This window comes from Panthera uncia (genome assembly GCF_023721935.1).
Source record: "Panthera uncia isolate 11264 chromosome B2 unlocalized genomic scaffold, Puncia_PCG_1.0 HiC_scaffold_24, whole genome shotgun sequence".
NCBI classification, from domain to species: domain Eukaryota; kingdom Metazoa; phylum Chordata; class Mammalia; order Carnivora; family Felidae; genus Panthera; species Panthera uncia.
The window spans coordinates 119384322-119409203 of record NW_026057580.1 but is presented as its reverse complement, the minus strand read 5'-3'; the positions used below and the strand labels follow the sequence as shown (position 1 = coordinate 119409203).

Below are 24882 nucleotides of genomic sequence, written 5' to 3'. Positions count from 1 at the left end.
CCCACAGACCCATCCTAATAAAGCGTAAAATTTAAAGGATCAGGTAAATTAACTGCCTGACGGACCACAAGACAATACCCTTCAGTGATCCAAAATCTTCTAGCTTACAATCTAAATACAATGGACATGAGAAAAGCAGAAATACATGAGAATAAGCAGAACCCTGTGGCCCTCTTATAAGGAGGAAACTCAGTAAACAGACCCAGGCCCAGAAATGATGGGGCTGATGGGAGTTAGTGGACAAGGACTTGGAAACAGCTCCTATGAATAAATTTAAGGTTTTAAAGGCAAACGTGAAGACAGGGGAAAAAAAAAAAGAAATGGAAGATTTTTTAACAGCAGCTGAAAAACACAATATCTGAAACAAAGATTTCACTGGATGGGTTACAGCAGATTAGATGTTGCAGAAGAAAGGCTCACAGAACTTGAAAACCAAGCCAACAGGAGATACCCAAATCAAAGCAGAGATAAGAGGCTTAAAAAGCAAGTGCTCCTTGGTATGCAAGGAGCACATGCGCCATAAATCACGCACGTAAGCTGGAGGCCCAGTGTGAGAGATGAAAGCAACGGAGACAGAGAACAATGTTGATGTAATGCTCATTTTGTTTCAAATTTGATAGGAAATATAAACTCACTGATCCAAGAAGCGTGAGAACCCCAAGCAGAATAAACACTGAGGGTACCACTCCAAAGCTCAGTTAAACAAACTGCTGAAACCAGTGCTCAAGAGAAAATCTTACAAACAGCCAGAGAGAAAAACACTCATTACAGATGGGGAACCACAGTAAGAAGGGCCACTGTCACCACATGACAGCCAACACAAGCCAGAGACAACATAACGTCTTTACAGTGCTGAACAACAAAAATACCTAAAATTCTATGTACAGCAAAATTACACTCCTGAAATATAGATATTTTCAGGGAAAAAAACCAGGAAATTGAAATGAGCATGATAAGAAATGTAAAAGCCAAGTTCTCTAAAGGAAGAAAGATGACACTAAAGGAAATTTGGATCTACACCAGAAATGGCAGACAGAAGACTTCTCATTTGAAAACTCCTCTCAAAAGCAACTTACTATTGAAGATAATGGTTGGAAAGTTACAGCTGATGGGCCAAATCTGGCTTGCTTGTTTTTATACAGTTTGAAAGCTTGAAATCTTTTCGCATTACTTCAAATGACCAGAAAATTATCAAAATATATTCTGTGGCACAGGAAGATAATATAAAATTCAAATTCTGTGGCATGAGACAAGGAGATTAAACGTTATTGAAACACAGCTAACTCTCGGAGCTCCACCCTGTCACGTGTGCGTGACAGCAGCAGGGCTGTGTTACAGAGACTACAAGGGCCCTCAAAGCCCAAAGTATTTACCGTCATCAGGCCCTTCGCAAAAAAACTTTGCCAACCCCTGGTTTAAAGTAAGAATAAGAATCACATATTATGAGATTTAAAACCTATGCATAACCTCAAAAGATTATACATTATAGGTAATATTCTTGACATGACCAACCATTTCTGTGACACGCTCAAAAAAACCAAAATGCAGAGATGGAGGACAGACAAGCGGCCAACAGGGGACAGAGCCAGAGGGCAGGGTACAAAGTGATGGCATCAGAGAGTTCCTCTGTGGTGATGGACCAATTCTGTATCTTGACAGAACAGAACTGCATAAAACTATACACACATACAAACAAATGAGTGAATGTAAAAAAATGGTAAAAGTGATAAAAATTGTATTAATGTGGGGCACCCGGGTGGCTCAGTTGGTTGAGCGTCCAACTCTTGGTTTCAGCTCAGGTCATGATGCCAGGGTCATGGGATTGAGCCCTGCGGCAGGCTCTGTGCTGAGTGTGGAGTTTGCTTTAGACCCTCTCTCGCTCGCTCTCGCGCTCGCTCTCGCTCTCTCCCCGCCTCTGCCCCTCCTCTACTCATGCTCTCTAAAAAAAAAAAAAAAAAAAAAAAAAAAAAACATACTAATGAATTAACATATACTTTACTACAGTCATCTTTGCAGGGGGAACTGGGGCAAGGGTACATGAAAGTCTATGCACTATAAAAAGTTTAAAAATGTACAGAAGACATAAAATAATAACAGCAAAAATGACGGGGAAAATTAAAGTTCACTGCTATGAGGTTTCCACATCACACACAATGCAGTATCGTACTATCTGAAGGCAAACTGTGGTAACTTAAAGGTGTATACAGCAGTATCAGGCAAAGCCAACTTTAAGACAAGGAGTATTACCAGATTTTTTTTTAAGGGAAATCCCATAATGTTAAAAGGGTCAATTCACCACTAAACATAACAATCCTCGACATATACGCACCTAACAATAGAAGTTCAAAAATATCTGGAGCAGGGGCGCCTGGGTGGCCCAGTTGGTCAAACACCTGCCTCTTGATTTTGGCTCAGGTCATGATCTCACAGCCATGAGACAGAGCCCCGGGTTGGGCTCCACACTGACAGCACAGAGCCTGCTTGGGATTCTCTCTCTCTCTCTCTCTCTCTCTCTCTCTCTCTCTCTTTCTGCCCCCACCGTGCCCCGCTCGTGTGCACACGTGCACTCTCTCCCTCAAATAGTAAATAAAAAATAAAACTTTTAAAAAGTTAAAAAAGATATCTGAAGCAAAAACTAACAGAACTGAGGGAATAAATAAAAACATCCACAGTAACATCTGCAGATTCCCACACTCTTCTCTCAAGAACTAAGCACAAGTCAAAAGAAAACTGGGAGAACAGCCCTGTTAACACCACTGATACTCTTGGAGCAGCACTGCAGAACATACGTGGTTTCCAACACACGTGGGATAACAGCTAAGCAAACGACACAGAACACGCTCCATTCTCATCACCGGAAGTAAACTGGCGGTAGCAACACTGTATGTTCACGTCCTAATAGTCTTTTTTTTAGTAATTTATTTATTTTAAAAATTTACATCCAGGTTAGTTCGCATATGGTGCAACAATGATTCCAGGAGTAGATTCCTTAAACCCTTACCCATTTAGGCCATCCCCCCCACCACCCGTCCAGCAACCCTCAGTTTGTTCTCCATATTTAACAGTCTCTTCTGTTTTGTCCCCTCCCTGTTTCTATATTATTTTTGCTTCCCTTCCCTTGTGTTCATCTGTTCTGTGTCTTAAAGTCCTCATATGAGTGAAGTCACAGGATATATGTCTTTCTCTAATTTCGCTTAGCATAATACCCTCTTAGTTCCATCCACATAACGTCCTAATGATCTTAACTTCATGTAGAAAGCCACAAAGTTGAAAAGGAAAAAAGTAAAGATCAATTGTGAGGACGAGTTCCTGTCTTCACAGAAATTTTTCCTGTTATTCTGGTTATGTAATAAAGTCATCAATATGGCTGCAAATAAATCACACTAACAAAGTCTGAAATTTTAGTAAACTTTATATACTGGAACTGAAATGTTCTGTAATGTAAAAATTCTTTCATGGTTAAGATTTTTTTTTTATCATGGGAATCAATGTGAAATCACTCATGTGAAGAGCGAATATGGAGAGAGAATCACATAAGAAAAGAAGTAGAAAAAATTACTTAAACAATACCTGGTCCCTAAGTTTATCCCGTAGGTTCTTTTGTTTCTGTTTTTAAATTAGCATAAGCATCTTTCTTGTGTCTTTCTCAGGACCCATAAGCCTCTGAAGCCTGACAGCACACATGGGAAAAGGCAGTATGTCCTGGGCAGTGCCGGGAATCTAATAAAACTGGATTCAAAGAACTCTGCCACTCCATCTCCCACCAGAGAAAAGAATGATTACAGCATTTTAATCTGACAATTCTGTCACCACCTTTAGGTCAGGTAAATGTTTACTTTCCGGAATAACAGAATAATACTAACACCAATACTGTATTGGTATGTTTGGAAATAATGGAGTTTAGGCAGAAGGACCAAAGACATGTTTTTATTGGGACCCCGCTGCTTCTATCTCCAGTCCTGGTCACAGTGTGAGAGGCCCCGTTTCTCATCAAAGCACTCTCGAGTCAGACAGCAGTGTCCCAGGAGGCCCGTCTCGGGGGAGCAGGACCTTACGCAGGAGGTAACCCATATGTCAAGTGTCCCTAGTCTCTACTATGAAGTGCTCTTCTCCACTCATGATGCCCCCCAAACTGCTCCGAAAAGACAGCGATAGGGTCTAATAATTTTATACCTGGCGTTGAAGGCCCCCAGATTTTCTGTTCTGGTCACTGACAGTCCTCCCCCTACACAACTGTTGCCACTGCACGATGAAAATATTGACAGGAAACAACAACTACTCTAAAGGGAAATTTTGTTTATACTTTAAAATATGATGTACTAGATTTTATGAAATTATTTTATGAAAATCACATTTTGAGGGGGGAGTAAGTAGGCACTGTCTTCTAATAATAAACATACCCCACACTCCTGCAGGAGAAAAGGGTTTTCACATTTTTAAAAACCACCAAACCTTCTAAGGAAGAAAAATAGAAAACTAAATATAAATTATTATTATATGAATTATTATTATAAATTACGAATTTATAATAAATTAAATATAACTGGATAAAACATAAGATTTTATAACAACAATGCACTCTTCTTTTAATGAGTACTGATCAACCGCTTACTAATTAGAGAGAGATGCCCCCTGGCGTTTTCCCTTAATGCCGTACAGATGTGACTGGGATTCTCAATGACAGATTTTAAAGACAGACAAACCCCTTTCCAATCGTGTCCGCGTCCCGAAAGAATGCATTCCACCTCATTTGGCCCGTTTCTCAGACTCCAACTCCAGAGAGCACCGCTGCTAAGCGGCCCGCCCCACTCACCTTCGCCGCCCCCCAGCAGGAGGGAGTAAACGCGCTGGCGCACCGGGCGGTAGACGAAAGCCTGGCTGGGCAGAGCCTGGTCCAGCGCGTCCTCCAAGGTGTTGCTGCATTCGATCTCCCCGCTGCTCATGATGTTGTACACCAGGTAGCTCTCTGCCTGGACGTGATGTGCTCTAGCAATCTGTTCAAAATTCAGATATGACTGGTTTCTCCTTGAAAACGAAACAGTAACCTCTAAAGAGAAAAAATCAACACCCCTGTGTCACATGCCAGTGTTTTTAGGCTCTCGGAAATGGAGCAACTGTCCCTCAAGCTCATGACATCAAGCTGGCGTCTCTGTTTTCCTGCCTCGGGGCATCTGGGCTCGAAATCGTCTTATTCCTCCTCCACCTCCAGCCTCCCAATCACCAGCAGACTTAGCGCACAGCGTGTTGTCTGCCCGCTGACAGGCATTACTATGAAAACGTCCGGCTGACTTCGGCCCATTCCTCCCCTCTCCAGTCCACCCTCCACAGCACCCACAGCCTGTGTTCTTAGAAGAAGGTCCAGCCACTGCCCTCCCCAGAGTGTCTGAATGGCTACCACAAACCTTCACCCTAACATTCAAGGCCCCGGCGTCCTCTTTCCAGTCCACCAACACACCCGCTAGAGACCACTGCCATGCGGTCACAGTGGAACAGCTCCATTGTTCCTCAGGCACAGTCAAGCCTTCCACAGCCTCACTTGGGCTCCCGGAAATGCGCCCCTTCTGGGCCTCCCCACCCCCCACCTCACAAGCCCCTCTCCCGTGACGGTTCACCTCAAGTGGCACCCTGTCTTCTGCTCCCAACTAGAACCCACCTTCCCTTGCCTCATGGTGCTTCAGGCCACACACAGCTGGGAAAGGAGCGTGGGTCGGGAACCAGCAGGGGCCGGGTCAAGACGGGAAAGGCAGAGAGCCCAGGGTGATGCCGCCTCGTACTTGACACGAGTCCTGGGCTGGCTGAAAGGCAGACCTTGCCCTCCTCTAGGCACTGAGGTACCCTGCAGGCTCCACTTCTGCACTGCCGTCCTTTGCCCGCGTGCCTTTCCCTGTCCTGTCCTTCAGGCAAACTGTTCCGGTGGCTCCAAGTTCTCTCTCTGAAGCCAGGCCCGAGCAGGAGCTGACCAATTCTTCTGAGCTCGCACTTCTAGGCTACTGACCACGACCAACCCGCCTCTCCCCACGCGAGAGGGAGCACAGATGTGATCTTGTAAAGGGTCAAACTTGCAGTTAGAGGCTTGAGTTCAAAGCTAGGGTCTGCCAAGTACTGGCTGTGTGACTGCAGGCAATGTCATTTAGCCCTTTCACAACACGTTCTCATGTGAGGAGGGAGGCAAGCGTGTCTACCGAGAGCTGCGTGACAAGTAAGGCCAGCGATGTGAGGAACAGCCTCCAGTAACTACAAACAGCCGTACAAAGATACATCAGTGGAGAATCATCTCTGCATGGTCTGTATTAAACTAGCATTCTCACATCCAGCCTCATGATAAAACCAAACCAAATAAACGAGCAGAATTAGATTTAGGTCTTCTCTGTCCATTTCCCTCACTTCGAGTGGAGTCTGCTCGGATGGTGTCCAAGTCTGTGTTGAGAGCAGGCCTTTCCCCATGCGTACCTCTCCTTCTCTACTGTCCAAGCACGCTTCCACCTGGGGTTCAGATTCTGCCCTCCCTCCAATTTCTAACCCACATTCTTTTCCTTCCACGAAGCCCACCTTTTAAGGATGCTTCCAGGTAGGATAATTTTAACTCCTTAATACTTTTTCACCTGTAATTCTCTTAAAGTACATATTGCATTCTACTTTGTACCGTAATTTTTTATGTTACTAAAGGAACTTATCTGCTACAATGTATGTAATGGAGGAAGAGGTGAAGGACTTCTCAAGACAGGAGAACCCATGTAGTTGTACAGGACGGAGGGAAGGAGCCACCAAGGGAAAGGCCCTAAAGGTACGAGAGAAAAGGAATACTGCCTTCAACGTTCAGTGAGACACAGTGTGACGGGCACAAGGGGCTCAGCAGTGGGAGAAACAAACGAGACCCTGCCCTCACGGCACCGTCCCGAGCATGACATTCCAGTGAGGCATGCGCTACACAGGTGGGTGGCTGGTCGGGGCTTCTCTGAGTAAGTGACCGCCCAGATGGGACAGAAGACTAGTAGCCATGAAGCAGCAAAGGGGCGGGGGAGGTTCCCAAGAGGCAGAGGAGCACGTGCCGGGCCATGACAGACAAGGGACTGACCAGGCTAGAGAAGTGGCCGTGGTGAGGTGATGGCAGGCCGTGGCCTGCTTAAGGCTACTGTTTCTACCCTAAGAGTTACAGAATAAGGCTTCATTTCTGCATGCAGCATGGCCAGTGGACTAGAAGGGGCAAAAGTCTACACGGAAGAGTTGTCAGCCATTCCTGAGTAATTCAGACCAGAGACCACATATGCTAGGGTGGTGAGACTAACTGACTAGGTACAAGTAACAAGACAGGGAGAGAACAGTTACCAGGAGTGGTAATTGCTAGGTTTGTAACTTGTGCACCGGGAATGGAAGATGGTGACACTTTGTTAGGAACAACGGATGGTTTGTGGGTAAGAGACAACACGTGTAACCCCCCAGCCTCACACGTAACACGTGGTTCATCAATAGCAGTCCTCCGTAAAACCTCCCAAGGGCTCTGTCACTTTCAGGATTAAGTCCAAACTCCTAGTGGGGCAGGTAACAGTCTTCCCAATCTGGTTACATTCTACCCTTTCCAACCTCTCTCCCCATGGCTCCCCTCAGACCCTGTCCTCCAGCCTACTGTTCTACCACGTGCCCCAAAGCAACAAAGATCTGCTTATTCAGAACAAATATCGGCTCTCATGAAGGTCTGGTTCCACTCTACCTCTTCAGTAACTTCTCTCTGTACTTAACCCACAGTGACCTCTCCTTCAAATTTCTAGAGCTCTCTTCTAGAACAGGCATGTAACAACATCCAGCATACTTTATAATGTGAGTTTCCATATGCATTATGTCATACTTCCTAACTACATTGCCCTGTTCTGTGTCCCCCACAGTGCCCTAACCGCTGCAAGTAGTCAATAAAGATCCATGACAAATCCATTAATGGATATACTTTCAATCATGACATGTCAGATTTGGGTGGGCACATCTACATACCTTTAAGATTTCAGGGTCTGAAACCATGGTTACTTGTTGTTTGATTTCAGGCTCCATATTCACAAGGTCTTCTTGTTTAATTCCAGGGTTTGTACATATAGGTGTTTCTAGCTTAAATTCAGAGTCTGCACCCAGAGGTGATTTTTGCTTGAATTCAGTGTGTGTACACATGGGAACTCCTTGCTTGGATTCAGAGTACGTACGCATGGGAACTCCTTGCCTGTATTCAGAGTATGCATACATGGGAACTCCTTGCTTGGATTCAGGGTGTGTACACACAGGATCTCCTTGCATGGATTCAGGGTGTGTACACACAGGATCTCCTTGCTTGAATTCAGGATGTGTACACATAGGAACTCCTTGCTTGGATTCAGGATGTGTACACAGGAGGAATCCTTCCTTGGAGCCAGGATCTATACACATGGGAACAGCTTGCTTGGAATCAGGGTCTGTAGACACAGGAACTCCTTGTTTGGACTCAGGATCTGTACACACAGGAACTCCTTGCTTGGATTCAGGATCTGTCCACACGGGAACTCCTTGCTTGGATTCAGGATTTGTCCACATGGGAACTCCTTGCTTGGATTCAGGATCTGTACACATGGGAACTCCTTGTTTGGATTCAGGGTCGGTACACATGGGAATTCCTTGCTTGGAATCAGGGTCTGTACACAGGGGAACTCCTTGCTTGGATTCGGGGTCGGTACACATGGGAACTCCTTGCTTGGATTCGGGGTCTGTACACATGGGAACTTCTTGCTTGGATTCAGGGTCTGAACTCATGGATACCACCTCCTTGTCCAAAGTTATTAAACCCTTAGGTTTTTGGAAAAACCATGGAGATTTCTGTCCTGGCAAAAGATATGATGCCACACCCTTATAAAAAAGAGCTTTGTTTGGTCCCAAAGGTAACATCTCTTCTAGCTTTTTTTCACCTTGATGCAAGCGAAGAACTTTAGATATATGGTCTGCTACAGCTAAGATGATGTTCCCTTTTTTGTCAAAGTTCTCCTTTACAGAGGTATAGGAAGACAAGCACTTGTACCGAAAGCTTTCAAACATGCCTTCTGGAATAATATCGTTGCCAAGCAGGCAGGCCAGAAGAGGAAGGTCTGCCAGGCTGATATCTAGACTCTCACAGAGCTTCTCTCTACAGAGCATGACAGTATCGAGACTGTCCAGACAGAGCTCACTAATTGAAAAGTAGGGACAGGTATCATAGATTAAGTAGTCGGTGTCTTCTCCAAGAATACCAAGACAGTTATTCTGGAGGCCATAAGATGCCACCTCATAGTCGGCCTCTTGCAACGAACAAAGAGTTTCCTGACCCAGGCTCTTCAAAGCAAATCGTGTAAATATGGCCAGCCCTGAGGGAATGAAGAACATGTTTCTGCCAGGCTGCTCCTTATGTGACTTGATATAATGGAAAATCCTGGAGATCTCCCTGTTGTTCTTTAGTCTTCGTTTCACCCACTCATCTCTCTTATCCTGCTCCACCGTGCCATCAAAGAAGAATATCAACCTGATGCCAACAGCTGTAAAACTCTTAACAAAATCCCGCAAAGCAGAGAAGTATTCCCGCCACTGGCCACCGCAGATCCAAGATTCAGGAGTGTACCAGTATCTGAGACAACACATGGCATCAACCACAATGGTAGGAGTACATCCAGGATGCTTGCTTCGGTGGTGTTCTGCCAGTTCTTTGAAATTCACTACTGTACATATATGTGGGCAGGTACTGCCCACGAATCCCTGCAAACCTCTCACACCCATAACTGGCCTCCTGGAAAGGATCTGGAAAGGAAAATTAAATGAGTTGTTATGACATTATCACTAGACATAGGATACCTTTTAAAGTAAATAAACAGAAGACAATACTTCATATTCGCACTCTATTTTCAAAACACTCTAGGCACTAACAAGGTATGTAACATGGCATACCGGTTAGAAGCCTAACGAGTTTTCACTGAAGACAAAGAGGAACCTTAACCTAAGCATGAATCACCAGAGTTGGCCTTCGTAAGGACAACACAGCGCAGCAGTCCTCTAAGATTTGTATTGAAACTATTAATGAAGGGTAACGGTTCTCAAGAAGTCATTATTTCCCATCTAGGAACTCAAGCAGAAGTTAATTTTGAAAGCCCCAAACACAGACAGATGCACGTAACACGGATGCTTCTCAAAACCATCTTGCTGAGTGAAAGAACGTAGGCCAAACGGGAATACACTCCATGTGACCCATTTGTATGAAATTCTACTTCACCGAGAGTGGGGCTGATCTGTGGCACCAGAGAGCAGGCGGTGGTGGTCTGGGGTAGGGCAGGTGGGAGGGAGGGATTTACATAATGGAAACTCTTGGAGTGATGGATATGCTCACCACCTTAATTGTGGTGATAGTTTCACGGGTAAACACGGGCTAACCCTCGTCAAACTGTAAACTGTAAGTGGCTTACTATTTATCAAGTATACCTGAATAAAGGCATCAAAAAGAAAAACACATAAAACTTGACCCTGTCAAATGTAATATCTGAGTTGGTGACTGGCTTTCAGTGGAAAACTGCCTACTCTAAAATGCAAAAACAGGGGCACCTGGGTGCCTCAAGTCAGTTAAGCATGTGACTCTTGATTTTGGCTTAGGTCATGATCTCACAGTTTGTGGGATTGAGCCCCACATTGGGCACTGCACGGACAGCATGGAGCCTACTTGGGATTCACTCTTTCCCTCTCTCTCTGCCCCACCCCCACGGTCACTCACTCGCTCTCTCTCAAAATAAATATATAAACTTAAAAAAAAATGCAAACACTGACAAAGTAGTAAAAAGACTTCAAACTGAAAATCTGGCAAAATCCTAAGCAGAGTACTTTGTATAAAAAGTAAGGTGTCCTATGTATAATAAAGGATGTAACATATGACATTCTTTTTTTTTTTTTTTTAACTTTATTCATTCATGGAGACAGAGCGCAAGCAGGGGTGGGCCAGAAAGAGGGAGACACAGAATCCAAAGCCGGCTCCAGGCTCGGAGCTATCAGCGCAGAGTCTGACGTGGGGCTCGAACTCATGAACCGTGAGATCATGACCTGAGCTGAAGTCGGACGCTGAAGCCACCCAGGCGACCCATGACATTCTTCAAGTAGGTAATAACATCTGTCACTGGTCAGAAAAAATTCCATGATGACACCTTTGATCTTAACGGCGTATAATTTTCACTTTGGTTTTCTTTTAAGACTCATCATGGCTTCATGTCCACTGACAGAACAAACAAAAAGTCCTTATTACACAAATAGCTATGGGAGGACAAACAACGCCTCTCCAGGCTCGGGACCGAGGGCGGCAGCCATCAGCTGCCAATGAGCATCGGTGACGTCCAGCCTCGCGGCGCGCTCACCTCCTACCAGATGGCACTGGGCACTCAACACACAAAATCTCCAGTCTTTAGAACATCTCTGACAGGCAAAACACTATAAGCTCTACTTTACAAGTGAAGAAACTGCAAATAAACCACTATGTTGAGAAAAGGTACCCTCACACAGGACCCTCTTTTAAGAATTTATTGCCTGTTAATGGACACCGGCCCCTAGTAGAATCCGAAGTTGCGTATCTGTTTAATGGCCACGGATACTGAAAATATATAAACATGGAGAGGATATAGATCTCACACATTTATGTCGAAACTTAGAAAGTCTTGCCCATTAAGTTATTGAATATACCCCCCAATCCACTGCGGAAAGAACCCTCATAGCATTTACCTCGGGAACATGACCAAGGTACGAGTGTCTGAAGCCCAAGCTGGACTTCACGGTTATTTCAGCTACAAGGAAGTTCTACGGTTTGGGCCTCTGCGTGCGGACCCTCTGTCGACGAAGGTTCCGCTGTGTTTCTGAGGCCAGACGGTTTTTCTCCCGGTGTCCCAACACAGCAGTCTGGCCCAGGTTCGGAAAGAGAACCAAAGAACACACATAAGGGTGGTCAGGATGGATTAAAGAAACGATGCTTAGAGCGCATACACTGCGGGCCATTATTCGGTGCCCAGCTTTGCAAACAGCAGACTTGCGCGGTGTACCGAAGGCGGTCTTCCGGATTCCGACTCTGCCTGCACGATGACCTGAGACTCCCCCGCTTCCACCAGGTTCCCGGGGGGTGCCCAGCATCCGACAGAGCCCACCGCCGGCGCGGGAGGATCCCCCCCCATCCAGCCCACCGGCACCGGTGGGACCTCCCGGTCGGCCACTGGCTCGCGCGAGACGCACGTGGAGATCAAGCTGGAGCCAAAGAGATCAGCGCCCGCTCCCACACAGACGCGGGCTCCCGTTTGTGCGGCGGCTCCGCCACATTCGGGTTGGCTGCCTTCCCTCACCGAGAAAAAGGGATTTTTGTTTCAAGCATTTTTCTGCTAAAACCGCGAGTGACAACACTGAGCTGCTCCAAACACTCTCCTCTTTATTTTGGGAGAAGTCGGGCTCAGCCTCTGCTTTGATTTTATTCAAATGTTTGCGTCCTTTCCCACCCAGCAGTGAAAAGCTCACCATTGTAATTAAACATGTACGGGTTTTTCCTCTTTCGCACTGCCAATTTCTCACATTCTGAATCGCAAATTACCTCAGGAACGTTCCGCTACGACGTGCTCTTCTACAGTATTTACAAAGAAAACCCCGGGCAGGCGAAGACCTGGGACTGGTGACTCTGGACGACATCTTCCGGTCCTTCGGCTCTGAGGCTCACGCCACCCGCCCCTCAATGAGACGCCTAAGTTCACATGAAATGAAACGGCTAAGAAAATAAATTCTGTGGACACTACCGTTTTAAATAATTGTAGGTTTCCTTTTTTTGGTGAAGCCTTTTGCTGCTAAGAGCATGTACGGCTGACCCTTGAACACAAGTTTGAAGTGCATGGGTCCACTTGGACGTGGATTTTATATATACATACATACATATATATATATATAGTACAGTATGATTTTATATATACATACATACATATATATAGTACAGTATTATCTTTTCCTTAGGATTTTCTTAATAACGTTTTCTTTTCTCTAGCTTACTTTAAGAATACGGTAGACAATACCAATGGCACACAAACTGTATTAGTTGAGTGTTACCAGTACAGCTCCGTCAACACGCTATTAGGAGGTAAGTTCTTGGGTGGGGGTCAGAAGTTTATTTGCAGATTTTTGACTGTGCGAAGGGGCCAACTGTACTGAGGTTTTCATTCTTTAAAGGTGGTTTTAAAGGTGACTATAAATATACACGTACATATACCTACATATATACAATTTTCATTATCTAGATATTGTTCAGAAAGAAAACAGATGTCTCATTAGAGGAGTTTCTTGCCCAAAGTACAATCTGGGAATCACTTCCATTAATGCAGGCCTCCTCAGGGCAGATGATGTCACTGTGTCACATCCCCAACACCCAGCACTGTGTCCGACATGCCAGGGGCCCAGTAAGTACTTGCGAATAAATGAATGAAAAGAAGGCATTGAAGTTTATGGACTCCGTCTGCAGGCAAATAAAGAGTAGGAAGCAGAGACCCTGCCCTCAAGGAGCTGACACTGATTTGGGAAACAAAGCCTCAAGGCAGGAAGTTGATGAAGGAGAAGCAGGCACACAAGTACAGAGCGTGTTACACGGGAAGGGGCCTCCTCCTAGGAACGGCATCCCTCTATACAGCTGGACCAGTCCCAACATACTGGTTACCGGGAAATGAGGACGCAGAAGATGAAAGAGAAATCCCGAAGTCTCTTTATTCACAACCTTCGACGATGAACACTTAGAGGAATGAAAGGTGCAGTGAGTGCCTCAGCACAGACACATCTCTACACCGCCACTGACAGAAGGGGCCGAGTCCCTCTGGACACAGGGACAAATGGACTCATGGACAACCCACAGACGGGGGGGCGGGAGGGACACCTCCTACCCAGAGATCAGTGTTTGCAGAAGGACAATCGGTAGCAGCAGCTCTGGCCACCCTAAAGCACCAGCATGCAACAATGTCAGAGCATACTTTTGCAATGGGCATGCAAGTTAACGAGGAAGTCTGTACAGGGGACGCAGGTTCAGAGGGCACCGAAGAGCTGGAGTTCACTGAAATGAGCTATTTTCAGCCGGAGACAAATTCAGCTGAAGACCTACAAAGCAATGAAATCAAAACTTTGGGGTTTACGTTTATCAGACAGAAATAATTTGTATCTGTACAAGACAAAAACCTATAAATTGACACATGGAGCATCAGCATCTGGGCTCCAATCAAGAGTAAGTGGCAAAGTCGGAGAGGCACGTTGGGTTAGAAAACTAAACAATCTTGGGTGAATCTGTTAAATAACGGCCCGCACGATGGTGACAAAACACACGGTCCTCCTTTTTCTTTGCTTCATTTCCAAGTCAGGTGTTTCCTTCCCCGGTCACATGCTGGCTGGGCCCGCGCCTCAGGAAGGTCACCTTGTCGCTGGACGTGGGGCTTCTTTCCCTGGCTCCCCACCAACCTCACCTACAAAGGGAAACCGACAGGGACCCCCTTCAGCACAGCAAGGCAAGAAAGAGGACTGAAAACTCCGTGACATGAATACCTATGCCACAGCAGCACATGAGACAGGGTTAGCTCAGTGTTTACTGAATATTCATGAATGCACAAACCAGGTGAACAAGCAAGCTGCAGGCGGCCGCCACTGCGCTGGTGGCCATGCTTTGGAGCCCCTCCACCCAGGACTCATTAACTACCGAAAAGATGCCCTACCGAGGCAGATTTCCATCAGACTCCTCCGGGCCCTCCTCTCAATAAGGCCTCAACCTTGGGCATCTGCGTGCATCCTGGCTGAGTCCAGTCTCAGCAAGAGTCCTGCTGAGTCTGTCTGGAGAAGATCCCTGCCCTCAATAGATGATCACCCTCAAGATCCGATCAAATGCGTCATCCCCTTGGTTCTTACTGCTGGCAGGCTACAAATCCCCAGGCATCTTTGCTGTGTTCAAAGCTGAGCCCCATCTCTCTCCCTTAGTGGAACACCCCTATTGCAATAATCTTGAGTAAAACCTTCCGTACTGTTTCAGCAAGCGTCAGAACATTTTTTCTCCCACACCACATCTCTATGAAGCTCTTCACATGAGAAACGGAAAGCCTATAGCTATTCTGATGTACACCGTACGTACATCAAACATGCAGGGTGTCCTGGAGGGCCCTCCAGGACACAGTCAGGCCATGACCACTGGTGCCAAGATCCAGAAAACTGGCGCATGGCTGATGTAGGCACTCAGCAGCTGCTAGGTCAACAGGTCAGTCCCCCCCCCCCCCCGCCCCCAAGCAGTGCCCTAGGGAGAAGTGACAGACCACTAGGCAGCATAATACTGTCATTAAAAGGGAAGGCTCTAGTGAATTCAGATTCTAACTTCCACTCAACAGCAGTAAAATACTGAGCAAGTTACTTTATTCTATAAGCTTCATTTTTCTTATCTGCAAAATGAGGGGTATAAGACCTGCCTCATATACTGTGACGCAATTTCACTTGTATTACAAATTTATTCATAAAGCATACCATCATCGCCTAGGGTTAGTAAAATCATCACAGCACCAGTCAAAATTCTTAAGTTATCTCAAAATTTAGAACAAAGCTTTATAAGTTTTACTGAGGTTTTACTGTATTTATGATTTTTACAAGTTGGTTTACTTTTCACTATCGGAAATATATTCACAAAAATGTTCCTAATTTAACAAGTAGTCATGTCCTTTGCAGAAAAGTCAGAGATAGCACAAAGGGGGAGGAAAAAAAAGACTACTCATAATCTCATCTTCCAAAGACAATGACTACAACAATTTTAGAGTACATATTTCTAGCCTTTTTTTATTATTACTCATTGTTTTTAAAAATAGGGATACTTTTCTGTAATCGACTTTTTTGTCTTAATTGATCATGAATAGATTTCCAAATCATTGTGTTAAACTTCTCCTGCAGTGTCACTTTTAATGGATGCACAATGCCAGAGAGAAGAAAGTGAATCCCATCTGTGTATATAAATCTTTGAGCCCATCTCTGAGCACTTCCTTGGGACAAATCTTGGATATGAAACTGCTGAGTCAAGTAAAAGCACATATTGGTCCTTTTTTCGACAAGATATCATTTGTAGCTGCCACTCATTAGCACTCAGTTCTCCTCAACAATACCAAGGGATCTTGTCTGAACATACATCTGGTTTACTCCTTCAGCAAGCACCTTAGGTCACGGACTACGGCAGACCCTCTCTACCAACAAGACACAGGGGCCCTGCCCTCCAGAGGGTTATGCTTCATCAGGAAAACATTCAACCAACAACAGTCACTTGAGCATAGCTACAGGCCAGAGAAATGGCACAGAGCTACTCAGCAGGAGGACCCATCCGAGATCAAGGATCCACAATGGCTGTCCTGAGCCAGGGCACTAGAAGTGAGCCTTGACGAAAGGCAGGAAAGACGGATGCGCCAGACGGAGATGAGACAGCAGGCAGGCGGGAGGCACAGGAGAAATAAGGAGTGAAAATGTTTTAAAGTTTGTAAGATATCTTTTTTTTTAATCAGTAAATGGGTGTTTCTAAGGTGCTTAAGATACGTGTTCTATTCACCAGTTTTACCTGCAATGCTACTTATGTGTTCCTCGAACATGGAAAATGGAAAAAAACAAAACAAAAAACAACCTCTGTGTGGCCAGAACTCTGATTTAAAGGAGGAAGAGTGAGGCGATGATGCTGCAGACAGGGCCAAATAGCACAGGGCTCCCAAAGGACACATAGGCACCTGCACTTCTTCCCAAGGGAGACCAGGTACTGGTCATCAAGGCTCCTAAACAAGAACATTTTAGAAACACTCACCTGACGTGGTGGAGAAAGGCTGGAGACAGGCAAGACTGGAGATAAATGACGGGGCTCTGGGAGGCACTGGTTGCTCTAGCTGCCCAACATCCAGACACCTACTCTGGAAGAACCCTGACACTGGTGGGGTGCAGAGTCCTAACTCCCATTGCAAGACAACAGAGGAAGAGACCCTCTTTTGGCCCCCACACACGTACCAAAGGCAAGAGTTCTAAGTTCCCATATTTGCTCCATAAATGTCCATCTAGTGTTTACTGTACTCCAGGCCCTGTGCTAGCGGCTGTGGACACAGCAGCAGGCAAGGCAAAGTCACTAAGATATGAGCCCTGAGAGAGGGAGTGAAAGGCACAGGGTCCATCAGAGAAGAAAGCCTAGCAGTGTGCACACGTGTGTCAAAATGCACCATATTGCACACTTACTCTAAAAGTCCCGCAGCAGACATCTCTAGTCCCACGGGCCCATGATCCGTTTTTCAGACTTGCGACAGGCATGCTGTACCAGCCAAGAAGGAAAAAGAGCTGGTGCTGGGCAGCAGTGTGTGTGCCACATCAGGGCACCTGCCGGAGGCCACAGACAACAGGAGAGGCGAGATTTGAACCCATCGGCCTCCAAAGCCTATGCACCTTTTACTAAGCCACACCCCCACCTAACCGTCACATCGGAGTGGTCTGGTTGCTGTCGGCTCCAGTGCTGGGAATTACCCTGTGGGTGTCCTCAGCCAGAGAGCTCTCCTTCCTGAAGGTTCTCCCAGTCATAAGGGCATTAACAGAATAATCAGGACTGAAGGAGCAACCAGAGCACTGGGCCTTTCCCTAACCCACTTCAGCTCTACAAAACCCCTTAAAGGACAATGACACATAATGTGAAAATCACTGTCACTGAACACAGGTGAAGACACACGTATACATGCACAAATTTATGCTTCATTTATTCAGAATTCAGGGTAAGAATCAATATAAACTCATGAGTTAAGGCTAAAACAATTTATTCGTAAGAGACTTCTTCAAGCTCTTATTTATATCTACAGACTATTTCTTTATTCAGTTCTAACAAGAAGCTTCTATGTCCACAGAAGAGAAAAATATGGAAAGGGCATCTGAAGCAGGCATATGTACACCAATGGCAGCAGGAACTGCTGAGGGCTGATAAGGAGAAAGCAGAAGAACAGGAACACTAAAAAAACCCGAGAGACACAAAAACTCCTTACAAATAACAGCGGAATAGCTTCCCGCGCCTCAACAAGTTCTAACAGTGTTTACATCACAACTAACAAATTATGTTTAAAGTGTTTGAGATCATTAAAGCAAGTTTATACTACATCCAATGCATTCTATTAACAAAGCAGGGAAATGTTATATTTTACAAAGACTGCCACCCTGAAATGGGAGATTTTAGTGTTTACTGGGCAAAAACCCAGAATTGAACTATCCAGAAAACTCCCCTGTTTCAAACAGAATTACCTTCCTCTTGTCCTGGGTGGCGATGGTTTGGATATAACTGACTTTACAATAACGCAACTCTGGGCTACAGCGCTAATGGGAACAGTAGTTCAGCTGCACAGCCTCGTGGAACCTCACGCGTCCCGGCAGGACTCTGCAGCTAGACAGGCATACTGAAGGACCTACTGGTTTGGTCCACATCATAGCAAACGTTCTACAGCAAAAGCAGTGGGTTCCTTCTTGTAAGGATGCTCAGGAGCTGGGTTTTTGGTTGGCAATGTCTGACCGGAGACAAAACATTTCATCTCTTTGTAGATCATCGATTCCCTTTTTTGTACAAATTAAATAATGATTTACCTCTCAATTTGGTAGATTTTAAACTACTGCTATAAAATGCTTTAAAAATATGTTATTTTATGTAAGTAATTTAAGGCTTAAACAACACGTTTTTAGTCTGTGAAGATCTTCCCAACAGCACTTTACAAAGAAACATATGTAAAAGCAAATCAAAATAAAAAGTTATTCATACTTATTACGAAGCCTTATGAAACTAACTTACAGCATAGGGGTTACCTCACTTTCAAACTACTGAAAGGATGCAATTAATGCCCCTGAAGGATTTTCCATGTATTGCTGTAGCTTCTTCCAGAGATAAGAACTGCTTTTATGACCTCAATCAAACAGACTTTCCTTCTCACCATTAACCTTTTCTTGAAAAAGGTGGCAACGCAGCAGTGAAATCAATACAGGCATCGCCGCAAAGGTTCTGCCAAATGCATGCCCCTCCCCGGCTGAGGGTTCCAGCAGGAACTGGGCTCCATTCACTCCTGTTCTGTCTCCAAGCCCCGATGATTAGCACACACATGAAGGGGAAAGTCTGAAGGACAAGAATGCAAACAGCAAGACAGCAGGATGTGACAAATGGCCAGTTTCACAGGGATCCAAGTTGTGCAGGGCCTGAAGCCTACACGGTTGGGGTCCTTCTTTTTAAAAACTACAAAATTATAAACACAAGACCACTGAGGTCTTTCCCAGGGTCTTGGAAGGGGCTCATGAAAGTGAGGGACCCTGAAACCTGGTCTTCATTAGCTTCACGGTAAATCTACCCCATAAACGGCACCCAGGTTAAGGCTCAGGGATGGGGTAGGACCTCAGATGCCACCTCCTTGTCTTCTCAGTTTGCAGGCGAGAAAACAGCGGGCCAGAAGTGACCAGAGGAGAGGGCGCCACGTGTCGGAGAGATTAGGGGTTTAGAAATTATACAAGGTAGGTAAGAGGGAAGGTGGTTCAGAGACAGTGTGCGTACAGACATGGGCAGTGAGGGGTTTGGCACAGCTGGGATGCTGTCAGCGCTGTTCCTGAGCACAGCTGGTGAGGAAGGACAAGTGCAGCTCTGAGACCAGCGTTACCACACGGTGGGCGAGAACCACTTCGCAGAGCTTAGGGATGGCAGGAGACAGGGTGACGAGGAAATCTAAACACAGACAATGTGTGAAGGCTGTGCCGGTGCAGAGAGGCTAGCTCCTACGAGCAAGGCCCAAACAGGGGCAGGTCACTGAGCACATGCAGACGTGAGGCCATGACTCACAAATGACAGAGACCAAGGACAAAAATAAAGGGCGAGGTGACTAGAGGAACCGTGAAATACAGCTCCAGGCCAAACAACTTAATACGCTTGGGAGGTGAGCAGTCAGCAGCCTGATGCTCCAGACTTGCTCCCCAAGCCATTTCTCACTCTCTGAGTCATCTCAAACGTCAAGCCAAAAACCTACAAGTCATTAGAAATACCAACACCTCATGCCTTTCGCATCCAACTCACCTCCAAGTTCTCTCCACTACCATTTCCGGGTTTAGGTTTTAAAGCTTCTCTCCTGCACAACCGCAAAAGCCCTCTTGTCATGATGTACCATCACCCCACGCCATCATCCTACACCTGCCAGGCTAACTCTTAATAATGACATCTGATCACTTCACTTCCTTGCCCCAAATTCTCTGTAACTTCCTGCCATTCCCCATCGCTAGGCTATTATCTTCTACTTCTATTATCTAACCCTACTTCTTTAACCCTCAGCTCAAATCCCCGCTCCTGCAAAGACACTTTCCTGCCCCTGCTTGGCCACCGTAGACAAGTCGTCCTCTCGGCTATCCGTACACTGGTCTGCCGTCTTTTCATCTTCCTTTCTGCAAGGACTTAGCACTTGCTAGGGGCTGGAGCCCCGGCTGAGGACAGCCCAGACATGCCTGGGGGGAAAGGCACACAAGTTTTGAGACGCGAGTGCAGACATCAGAGGACGCCTCTCTGGGGGCGATCACACAGTTGTGCGGCCGGGTAGCCGAGAAGAGCGGAGCCGGCATTGGCACACATCTCTTGAGGGGACCGTCAGGTCAGGACCCGGAATTGGCACACGTCTCTTGAGGGTCGGGTCAGGACGACACCAAAGAGGAGGAAGCGAAGGTCGCAGCCGGGGGGGGGGGGGGGGGGGGGGCGGGAGGTCAGGGAATGAGGTGACCGGGACGGAGAGGCCCAGGAGGGGAAAGGCGGTGGGCGGCGATTCCCAGGTACCCGGAGCGGGGCGGCGGGGCTGAGGGCGGGCAAGGCCGCGGAGGGCTCGGACCCGGGCCAAGGGACCCGCGACGGGGTTCACGGCCGGGGCGGCCGCGACGGCGCAGAAACGCGAGCGCAGCGAGCCGAGCCCGGCAGGCGGGGAGCGGTCGGGACGGCGCTGGCCCCGCAGACCCGGCCCTACCTAGAGATACGCCAGCACAGCCAGAGACGCGCCCGCACCGCCCTCGGCCCAGCCGCAGCCGTCTGCGCACTTCCGCTTCCGCCCCAAGCGCTTCCGCTCGCGGGAACCTCCCTGCACGGGGGGCGGGGCCTGCCCGGCCCGTTCCCCCGGCTCCGGGGAAGCGAGCTGCGCAGGCGCCACGCCCGTGTCCTTGGAAACCGCGCGTTGCTTCCTAGGTCGGGGTCACACGGTTCCTGCGCCTCCCGTGGGCGTCGGCGGGGCGCCCCCTCTTTCCTCTCCTTTCTGCCGGTGCTGCGCTGCGGGCCGCGGGTGGATTGAGGCTGGCCGCCTGGGCTCGTTCGCCCTGCTGGCCTGTGGGGGCCGACGCTACCCGGAGCCCCTGGCGCCAGTTTTTCGGGGACCCAGGTGACCGCCGCGGCCGGCTCGGGAGAAGGTCAGGCTTGCCTGAAGCCCGGCTGTCCCGAAAGGCTCTTGGGAGGTTGCCGCTCCGTCGGAAAGCAGAGCGCTCTCTGAAACCTTTTCTAAGTCCAAACGGTGCAAAGCGAAGAGTACACCACTTCGCTTTTAGGAAAGACCTGCACTGGTGCCCCGGTGGCTTTTTTCATGCAAGCGGAAGACCTCTTCGGATTTCTTTGAGTTAGCGGAAACGCGCTGACGAAGTGGGGTGACAAACTTTGGGAAACCGGGGCAAACCTGTGTTAACCAACTCTGAATGTGCCCATTTACGCGTGAGGTATGGGGAGTGGGAGTGGGGAATACGGAATCGGGTGCGTGATCCTGGGCAAGTTGTTTTTTAACCTCTGTACGCACAGCTTCCTCGACTCTTTAGTTGGGACGGTAATGGTACTTCCCAGGCAGTGCTTACGAGGAATACAGCAGAGGGGCGCCTGGCGGCTCAGGAGGTTAAGCGTCCAAACCTTGGTTTCTGCTCAGGTCTTGGTGTCACAGTTCTTGAGATTCTCTCTCCCTCTCTCTCTGACTCTCTGCTGCTCTCGCTCTCTCAAAATAAATAAACTTTAAAAAGCAAAAACAAACCAAAAAACAAAGAATATGGCAGAGCACTCAGCCCTTGGTAAGCACGTGCATTTTAGCCATTTGTTGGCATTGCTGTCTGTGATGATGATGATCATAATTACCCTTGAAGCCGAATTTATTTACTGGGCAGGTTTTCTGGTCTGAATGGAGTGAGATTTCTGGGGAGAAGCAAGGACAGGTGCAGAAGCAGGACATGTTAGAGGAATTTCACGGACTGTAACCTATACATGAGAGAGTGGTGGCACATAAAACTGGTTGGTGAACAGGATCACCTGGTCATGCAGCGTCTCCATCTCATGGTAAGGAGTTTGGACTCTGCTTGTAAGCCACCATATCCACCTTATTTGGAAAACCGCTTTAAGATCAGTCAAGTTCACAGTCAGGACACGCTCCCTTAAGGCTCAGATATCAGGCAGTCCAGACTATACCCAATGTCCGTTCCTCTAGCTGCAATGCCACCCTTTTCTCTACAACCAAGAGAATGTTTCACTGGCCAAGTGTGATAGCAGATTAGCCTTTAAACCAATCTAATTTATTTTTAGGTAAATTACGGAGGAAGTTAAATTATTAGTAATACCTAATTATTTAGGCCGCATCTCAAAACCTGTCTGTACACACAACATATCTGGTAGTGCTGCTGTGAACCCCAGGGAACGAGAGGCTTCCGCTGAAGTAAAATGATCAAATGCTGCTCTCTTCAGAGTCTCTTGCAAAGCACTTGACAGATCAAGCACTCAGAAAGCATTACCAAACTGCAGCGACACCACATGTATGTATTACATCTGAGAAGGAATCTCTCCACCCGGCATACAAGGCTTTCCTTTCTGGCTGACTTTAAAATTTCTTTCGGTAAAATCAACAGTGCTTAGCAGCTACTACTGGTTGGGTGCCACACCAAGAAGGATGCGAAGTGGTCTCTCATCTTAAGGGACACACGTTGCAGTTGGGAAGACAAATGAACATACATTAAATATTGGGAAACAAGTGAAACATAGTGTAAAGTTTATAACATGCGGATGAAGAAGGCAACAAGAAGATAAAGTGTGACTTGAGCCTGGAAGGAAGTGGAATCTCAAAAGAGGAAGGTCAGAAGGAGAAAACCTAGGAAACAAAAGGAGTTCGGAAGGAGTGAGGGGCAAGCAGAGACACCAGCTGCAGCCTGTGGGGACCCAGACAGTGGAGGCGGAGGGTGACAGGCCAGCCAAGCTCCTCAAACTGCCTTAGGTGAGTCCCACCACTTGGTGGTCTTCATCTATCCCACAGAGCTTCTGATAAGTATGTCTGCCTCCCTCCGAAATAGACACCTGTGACCGAGGATTGACAGACATGTGAGGAAGACAGAAGAAAAGGAAAAAACAAAAAACTAGAAGAAAGAAGAAAAATATTGTAAAAAAAACCATTATTCTTCTGCCCCTCCCCCATTCATACTCTGTCTCTCTCTGTCTCAAAAATAAATAAATGTTAAAAAAAAAAAAATTAAAAAAAAAAAACATTATTCTTTGCAATCTCTGAAGATTATCCATGAGAGAAACAGAGAGGGAATATGTAAAAGAACATTCCAAAAATAAGAGCTCTTGAAAATTATAAAAGCCATGATAAATTTAAAAAGTGTTTAAAATTTTTTTTAACGTTTATTTATTTTTGAGAGAGACAGAGACAATGCGAGTGGGTTAGGGGCAGAGAGAGAGGGAGACACAGAATCAGAAGCAGGCTCCAGGCTCTGAGCTGTCAGCACAGAGCCTGACACAGGGTTCGAACTAGGAGCCATGAGATCATGACCTGAGCGGAAGTCGGACGCTCAACCGACTGAGCCACTCAGGCGCCCTAAATTTAAAAAGTGTTTAAAGTTAGAAGATAAATCTGATGATATCTCACAGATATTGGAACAAAGAGAAAAATATGGAGAAAGACAAAACATAAGAAAATTAGAAGATTAAAGTTTGACGTGAAAAATAGGAATTACAAGAAAGAGAAAATGAAGAGGAGGAAATACTCAAGAAATAATTCAAGAAAACTTCCCAGATGTAAAAGACACGTTCTTATATTGAAAAGGATTGCCAAATGCCCAGCACGACAAATCTAAAATGATCCACACTAAAGTACATCATGAAATTTCAGGACACCAGCGATAAAGAAAAGATCTTTAAAAGTTTCCATAGGGAGAGGCACCCTGAGTGAACCAAGATGGCCGCTCCCGTGGATCTGGAATTGAAGAGGGCCTTCACAGAGCTTCAAGCCAAAGTTATTGACATTCAACAGAAGGTGAAGTTGCAGACATACAGATTGAACAGCTAAACAGACAAAAAAGCATGCACATCTTACAGATACAGAGATTATGACTTTGATAGATGAGACTAACCTGTATGAAGGTGTAGGAAGAATGTTTATTCTTCAGTCCAAGGAGGTAATTCACAATCAACTCAGAGAAACAGAAAATAGCAGAAGAAAAAATTAAAGAATTGGAACAGAAAAAATCCTACCTGGAGCAGAGTGTGAAGGAAGCTGAGGAACACATCTGGGAGATGCTGATAGCACAAAGGGCACAGTAGGAAACCTCTAGTGAAAGCTTCCTGCCCCCTTCCACTCCTGGCAAGGGCAGAGGGGCCTGTTTGGGGAAATATCCTCTCTTCTGCCCTGATGGGCTTTTTATTTGAGTGATCTGGTAACCCCGTGCTTTCTACTTCACCCTGATCCCCTTTTCGATCCTGGCTCTGCCTGCCACCCCTGCCCAACACTCTCCTCCCCTGGGGTGAGTCAGGAACACCCAGGAAAGATGGGGGCCAGGACAGATAGGGGAGCTCTGCCCAAACCTACTACTAGTTACGCTGGTTAGACCAATAAA

General features: G+C 46.5%; 1 protein-coding gene and 1 pseudogene across 9 annotated transcripts in view; one reads left to right on the top strand and one right to left on the bottom strand.

Annotated features, from left to right (window-relative positions):
- FAM120B (family with sequence similarity 120B) overlaps positions 1-21239 on the bottom strand; it is a 95613-nt gene extending 74374 nt beyond the window's left edge. For 7 of the 9 annotated variants that reach the window (XR_007462931.1, XM_049654626.1, XM_049654629.1 and 4 more), the window contains exons 1-2: positions 7984-9777; positions 4814-4994 (exon numbers count right to left, since the gene is read on the bottom strand). Coding sequence is in view for 8 of the 9 variants with exons in the window: in XM_049654626.1 (XP_049510583.1) it covers positions 4814-4994; positions 7984-9756 (1954 nt within the window). In the remaining variant the exon portion in view is untranslated. Of the gene's footprint in view, positions 1-4813; positions 4995-7983; positions 9778-11730; positions 15276-21005 lie in introns of those variants that run through there. The other 2 variants (XM_049654622.1, XM_049654621.1) reach the window with 2 other exon arrangements.
- Positions 21240-21580: 341 nt separating this feature from the next.
- Positions 21581-24882, top strand: LOC125939077 (prefoldin subunit 1-like; annotated as a pseudogene).